The 7,699-nt window shown below is 18.9% G+C and overlaps 1 protein-coding gene across 1 annotated transcript in view; it reads left to right on the forward strand.

Moving 5' to 3' along the window:
* Positions 1–5,854, forward strand: part of LOC117172513 (prohibitin-2) — a 46,885-nt gene extending 41,031 nt beyond the window's left edge. The window contains exon 6 of the mRNA XM_033360532.1: positions 5,624–5,854. Within this exon, the coding sequence (XP_033216423.1) occupies positions 5,624–5,790 (167 nt within the window). The 3' untranslated portion in view covers positions 5,791–5,854. The remainder of the gene's footprint in view (positions 1–5,623) is intronic.
* The last annotated feature ends 1,845 nt before the right edge of the window (positions 5,855–7,699 follow it).

Consider the following 7,699-nt stretch of genomic DNA (forward strand, 5'->3'; position numbering starts at 1 on the left):
TAAAAGTTCGATTTTTATTTTAATAAATTTAATAAAATGGAGTTTTCTAACTTTAACATTAATTTTTCTATATTTAGTTGAAAGTTTCTGTTTTCAATTTGAAAATTCATGTATTTTGTTGATTTTTTGTTGTTAGAAAATCAATCTTTTTGGTTAAAAAAATTTTTTTTTGTAGAAAATTTAACTATTTTGATAAAAATTCGATTATTTTTTGTTAAAAAATTGAACTTTCCGCCTTCAAATTTATTTTTTTTAAATATTTTGGGTTTGAAATGTCGTTTTCTATTTGCAAATTAATGTGTTTTGTTGAAAGTTTATCGTTTTTGTTAGAAAATTAGTATTTTTGGTTAAAGATTAATTTTTTTATTAAAAATTTAACTATTTTGATGAAAGTTCGATAATTTTTTGTTAAAAAAATTAAATTTTCTACCTTAAATTTTCTTTTTCTATTTCTTATTAAAAATTTAACTATTATGATGCAAAATCGATTATTTTTTGTTTAAAAAAATGGAATTTTCTATCTCTAAATTTAATTTTTCTATTTTTGGTTGAAAATTTTACTGCTTTGATGAAAATTCGATTATTTTTTGTTAAAAAAATGGAATTTTCTACCTTTAAATTCAATTTTTCTATTTTTGGTTTAAAATTTTTGTTTTCTATTTAAAAATTCATGTATTTTGTTGAAAATTTGTATTTTTTTTTTAATTTATAAAATCAACCTTTTTTGTTAAAAATTCAGTTTTTTGTTGTTGAAAATATAATTATTTTTTTAATTAGATTATTTTTTGTTTAAAAAAAATTGAACTTTCTACCTTAAAATTTTATTTTTTTTATTTTTGGTTTAAAATATCGTTTTCTATTTGCAAACTAATTTTTTTTGTTCAAAATTTATCTTTTCTTGTTAGAAAATCAATCTTTTTTTGTTAAAAATTAATTTTTTCGTTGAAAATTTAACTTTTTTAATGAACATTCAATTATTTTTTGTTAAAAAACGGAATTTTTGCCTTTAAATTAAATTGTTCTACTTTTGGTTAAAAATTTCCGTTCTTTATTTGAAAATTAATGTATTTTGTTGAAAAATTCTATTTTTTGGTTGAAAATTGAACTATTTCGATGAAAATTCGATTGTTTATTGGTAAAAAAAATGTAAAAAAACTAGTCTTTTTTATTCAAAAATTTTCTTTTTTGGTTGAGAACTTAAATATTTGGTGAAAAATTAGTTTATTTTTTATTGACAAAATTGAAATTACTTCCTTGAAATTTAATTCTTTTATTTTTGGTTAAAAATTTCTGTTTTGTATTTGAAAATTAATTTATTTTGTTCAAAATTTGTCTTTTTTGTTAGAAAATTATTTTTTTTTGTACAAAATTTATTTATTTTGTTGCAAATTTATCTTTTTTTATCGAAAAATCTATTCTTTTTTTTAGTAGAAAATTAGTTAATTTAATACAAAATGTAACTATTTTCTTTTTTCGTGAAAATTGATCTTTTTTAGTTCAAAATTCACTTCTTTGATTGCAAATTTAATTATTTTGTTAAAAATTGATTTATTTTTTGGTGAACAAATTGACTTTAATTCGTTCAAATTTAATTGTTCTAGTTTTGGTTAAGAATTTTAAATTTCTGTTTAAAAATTAATGTCTTTTGTGGAAAATTTGTCTTTTTTAGTACAAAAATTCTACTATTTGAATAATAAATTATTTTTTGCAATAAGATTTTTTTTTATTTAGAAAAAAAAATTTGGTAAAAAATTTAACGCTTTTGTTGAAAATTCTGTTTTTTTTTTTAATTTGAAAATTAATTTTTTTGACTGAAAATGTAATTATTCCATTTTTCTTGAAATTTTATCTTTTTGCGTTGAAAATTCATTTATTTGATTTTAAAATCTTTTTTTTTTTTTGTTTGAAACTTCAATTATTTGTTAGAAAAGTTAGTTTTTGTAGCGGAAAATTCAACAGTTTAGAAAAGATTTTTTTTATTGACTAAAAAATATTTATTGATTGAAGATTCTACTCTGTTGTTAAAAATTCGCTTTTTTGTTGAAAAAATAAATAAATTTTCTACCTTCAATTTTTTTTTATTTTTGATTAATTTTTTGTTGTTGACAATTTATATATTTTTTTTTTTGTTAAAAAATTAATATTTTTGGTTAAAAATTAATTTCTTCTTTTGAAAATTCATCTGCTTTAGGTGAAGATTTAATTATTTCGAGGAAAATCTATTGAATTATACTTGAAAAAAATTACTGAAAATTTAAGTATTTCTTCATTTGAAAATATATCTTTATGGGAAAATTGAACTTTTTTTTTTAATCATTTTGTTTAAAGCATTAATTTTTGTAGTTTATATTTTAGATATTCTATTTCTGTTTGAAAATTTGTCTTTTTGGTAGAAAATTAATCTTCTGGGTTCAAAAATTCTTTTATTTCAAAAATAATTTTGTTGTTAAAGATTCATCATTTTAATATAAAAAAAAATGATTTCTTAAAATTTAATTGTTTTTTTTTTTTAATATTAGTTTTTCTTTTTTGTTGAAATTTTATTTTTTGTCTGAAATTGTAATTTCCATTTTTCTTGAAAGTTTATCTTTTTTTACTTAAAAATTCATTATTTTTGTCGAAAAATTCAGCATTTTTTGGTTGAAGTACCAACTATTAAACTTTGTTCTTTGAGAATTAATTTTTTTTCCATATCAAAGATTTATCACTTTGGTTAAGAATGTAACTATTTTGTTTTAAAAAAAAACATTTTTTCTTGGTTGGAAATTGCTTTAACTTAAAATTGAGTGAATTATTTTGTTGAAAATTCATCTTTTTTTATGTAATTTAATCTTGTTTCAAAATTCAACCATTTTATTGAAAATGTATGTATTTTGTTAAAAATTTAGTTTTTGGTAGTTTTTTTGGTAAAAAAATTAATTTCTTTGGTTGAAAGTTAGTTTCTTTTATTGCAAATTAATTTTTTTTAACTAAAAATGTAACTATTTATCTTTTTTTTTTTTTTGTTGAAATTTTAACTATTTTTTAAAAATTCCTTTTTTCTTGGTTGGAAATGAATTGTTGTAATTGAAAATTCATTTCTTTCGTTGAAAATTGAAATATTGTTTTCATAAATAAGCTTTTTTCCAGTCTAAAATCGATCTTTTCAATTGAAAAATTAAGTATTTAATTTTTGATTAAAAATTGATCTTTTATATTTGAAAAAATAACGAATTTGTTGAGAATTCATCTTTTTGGTAAAACATTATGTGTTTTTTTTATAATAATTTCTTTTGTTGAAAATTTTATTTTTTTCAGTTTAAAATTCTTTTTTCTAACTTAAAATTTAACTCTGCTATTTTTGGTATAAAGTTTATTTTTTTAGATTATTTTTTTTTGTTTTAAAAATCATCATTGTAGTTTAAAATTTATTTCGTATTTCTTTATTTTGTTGAATTTTTTTTCTAACTGAAAATTTGACTTCTATTTTTGTAGAAAATTCATATTTTTAAATTAAAATGTTATCTTTTCTTAATGTAATTTAATCTTTGTGACTCAAAATTCAACTATTTGATTGAAAATTTATGTATTTTGTGAAAAAATGTATTTTGTTGGCAGAATTTTTTTTTAACATAAAATATAACTATTCTCTTTTAGTTGAATTTCTTTTTTCTGTTGAAAATTTAACTATTTTTTGGAAAATGTATATTTTTTCAGTTAAAAATTCAATTTAAATTAATTTTTTAAACTGAAGATCGAACTCTTCCATATTTAATATTAATCTTTCAAACTGAAAATATAACTAGTCTTTTTTAAGTTGAAAATTGAGCTTTTTTTAGTTCACAATTTTTTCTTTATTTTTTTTCCTTCGAAAATTAAACCATTTTGTTAAAAGTTCTTTTTTTTTATTGTTTTTTTAATAAGTATTTTGTTGAAAAATCATCTTTTTTATGGTAATTTAATCTTAATGATTCAAAAATAAATTAATTGAAAATGTATGTATTTTGTTAACAAAGTATTGTTCCTTTTGTAGAAAACTAATTTTTTGGGGTAAAAATTCACTTCTTTGATTGAAAATTAGTTTTTTAAATGGAAAATGTAACTATTTTTTTTTAAGTTGAAAATTAATCTTTTTTTAGTAGAAAATTGTTTATTTGTTTTAATAATTTGACTAATTTGTTGAAAATTCATCTGTTTATATAAATTTTATTTTTGTGATTATAAATTCAACTATATGATTGAAAATTTATTTATTTGGTTAAAAAAATGTATGTTATGGTAGAAAATTAATCTTTTTGGTTAAAAATTAATTTCTTTGGTTAAAAATTTTTTTTCTGTATAAAATGTAATTTTTTTATTCAAGATGTTACCATACTTTGTTAAGTTGAAAATTGATTTTTTTAGTTCAAAATTCATCTTTTCTTATTAAATTTAAAAACAATTTTATTTGAAAGTTGAAAATTAATCTTTTTTAGTTGAAATTTAAAAAAATAATAATAATTTGACTATTTTATTTAAAATTCATATTTTTTATGTTAATTTAATCTTTGTGATTTAAAATCCAACTATCTGATTGAAAATTTATGTATTTCATTAAAAAATGTATTTTGTTTTAGACAATTAATTTTCCTAGTTAAAAATTAGTTTCTTCGGTCGAAAATTATTATTTTTTTGTATTGAAAAGTAATTTTTTTTTTACTCAAGATCTTACCATACTTTGTTAAGTTGAAACTTGATTTTTTTTTAATTTGAAAATTCATCTTTTCTTATTAAATTTTTTTTATTTTAAAGTTGAAAATTAACCTTTTTTAGTTGAAAATTTTTTTAAATAATTTAATTTATTTATTTAAAATTCGTCTTTTTATGGTAATTTAATCTTTGCGATTTAAAATTCAACTATCTGTTTGAAAATTGATATATTTTGTTAAAAAATCTATTTTATGCTAGAAAATTAATTGTTTTGGTTACAAATTTAGCTTTTTGGTTGAAAATTAATTTCTTTGGTTAAAATTTTTTTTTCTGTATAAAATGTAATTTTTTTGATTCAAGATGTTACTTTACTTTGTTAAGTTGAAAATTGATTTTTTTTAGTTGAAAATTCATCTTTTTGAGGTGAAATTAAAAAAAATAATAATTTAACTATTTTATTTAAAATTCGTATTTTTTATGTTAATTTAATCTTTGTGATTTAAAGTTCAACTACTTGATTGAAAATTTATGTATTTCGTTAAAAAATGTATGTTATGGTAGATAATTAATCTTTTTGGTTAAAATTCCATTTCTTTGGTTGATTTTACCATTCTTTGTTAAGTTAAAAAAATGATTCTTTTTAGTCAAGAATTCATCTTTTGTTATTAAAAATTCTTTTTTTTTTCACTGAAAATGTAACTATTCCATTTCTGCTGGAAAATATATATTTTTTTTAGTTGAAAATTGAATTAAGGTTGTTTTTATACAAAAAAAATAATGTATAAACTTTAGGGAAAATGAAAAATTGGATCTTAAAAATGGACGAAAAATGTAGCAACCCTGATAAAATTAGAAATAAAAAAGGGATTTTTTTCCAATCTCGCAACAAAAAAATATAAAAAAAAAAAAATGAAGCGGCGCTCGTTCGTCAATCTGGAGAGGAATTTTCTTTCAGGTTCAGGCGGATCGGTAAGGAAGTTGCGGAACATTGAGCAGCAAATTAGGCCTAGCCTTGAAAGCCAGAAGTTGAAGGAAATTGATAGGAATCACGTTCCTTTCGAAGAATCCGCTTCCCTTATCTTGGAATCTGCAGAGCACGGAGCGAAAAGAATCGTTTCCTGAATTCAAATCCAATCCTTTCCTTTTTCAATTTCGACGGAAAGGTTCCAAAAACTAGTTTTTTAATTAGCGCCCAACTTTTAATATTGATTTATATTGTATTATTATTTTTTAATATTTATTAATATTAATAATATTGATAATTAAGAATTCCCTAATAATTTATAATATTAGCGAATTGGAAAATTCGCGAATTTAAACAATTAAATGTTTTTATAAATATTATTGATTTATTAAAAATACTATTATCTTGTGCTTTTATTTTTTTTTTTTAAATTAGTAATAATGTTTAAAGCTTCTAAAATTATGCTTTGAATTTAAGATAACAATAATTGAAAAATATCTATATTTTTCTGGATAAATTTTTTTTCAATTAGTTTAATTTTTAATTCAAACAATAATTTTAGAAACTTTAAATTATTTAACATAATTTTTTTTTTTAAATTCCCAAATTGGAAATTTTCCCGAATAATAAAATTCACGGTTAATAAAATTTCCAAATTGGAAAATTCCTGAATAATTCAATTTTTCGATAATCAAATTTTCTAATTGTAGAATTCTTAAATTGGAAATTTCCCGAATAATCAAATTTTCGGATAATAAAATTTCCAAATTGGAAAATTACCGAATAATCACATTTTTAGATAATCAAATTTTCTAATTATAATATTCTCAAATTTGAAATTTCCCGAATAATAAAATTCCCGTATAATACAATTTCCCGAATAATAAAATTCCCAAATTGGAAATTTCACGAATAATAAAATATTTTGATAATCAAATTTTCGAATTATAAACTTTTTAAATTAGAAATTTCTCTAATAATAAAATTCTCGCATAAAAAAATTTCGAAATTGGAAAATGCCCGAATGATTAAATTTTTTAATAATAACATTTTCGAAAATAAAATTTCTAAATTAGTAATTTCCCGAATAATAAAATTCCCGGATAATAACATTTTCTAATTGTAGAATTCTTAAATTGGAAATTTCCCGAATAATCAAATTTTCGGATAATAAAATTTTCAAATTGGAAAATTACCGAATAATCACATTTTTAGATAATCAAATTTTCTAATTATAATATTCTCAAATTTGAAATTTCCCGAATAATAAAATTCCCGTATAATACAATTTCCCGAATAATAAAATTCCCAAATTGGAAATTTCACGAATAATAAAATATTTTGATAATCAAATTTTCGAAATATAAACTTTTTAAATTAGAAATTTCTCTAATAATAAAATTCTCGCATAAAAAAATTTCCAAATTGGAAAATGCCCGAATGATTAAATTTTTTAATAATAACATTTTCGAAAATAAAATTTCTAAATTAGTAATTTCCCGAATAATAAAATTCTCGGATAATAACATTTTCTAATTACAGAATTCTTTAATTGGAAATTTTCTGAATAATAAAATTTCCAAATCGGAAAATTCCCGAATAATAAAAATTTTTTCTAATCAAATTTTCTAATTATAAACTTCTTAAATTCGAAATTTTGCGAATAATAAATTTTCCGGATAATAAAATTTTCGAATAATAAAATTCCCAAATTGGAAATTTTCCGAATAATAAAAATTCTCGAATAATAAAATTCCCGGATAATAAAATTTCCTAATTGGAAAATTATCGAATAATCAAATTTTCTAATTATAAAATTCTTATGATGGAAATTTCCCGAACAATAAAATTCTTGCATAATAAAATTTTCGAATAATAAAATTTCCAAATTGGAAAATTCCCGAATAATAAAAATTATGGAAAGAATAAAATTCCCGGATAATAAAATTCCCAAATTGGAAATTTTCCGAATAATAAAATTTCCAAATTGAAAAATTTGTAGAATAATGAAATTTTTCAATAATTAAATTTTCTAATTATAAAATTCCCGATTAGTAAAATTACCGG

The sequence above is a fragment of the Belonocnema kinseyi genome, chromosome 1, assembly GCF_010883055.1.
Source record: "Belonocnema kinseyi isolate 2016_QV_RU_SX_M_011 chromosome 1, B_treatae_v1, whole genome shotgun sequence".
In the NCBI taxonomy this organism is placed as follows: Eukaryota; Metazoa; Arthropoda; class Insecta; order Hymenoptera; family Cynipidae; genus Belonocnema; species Belonocnema kinseyi.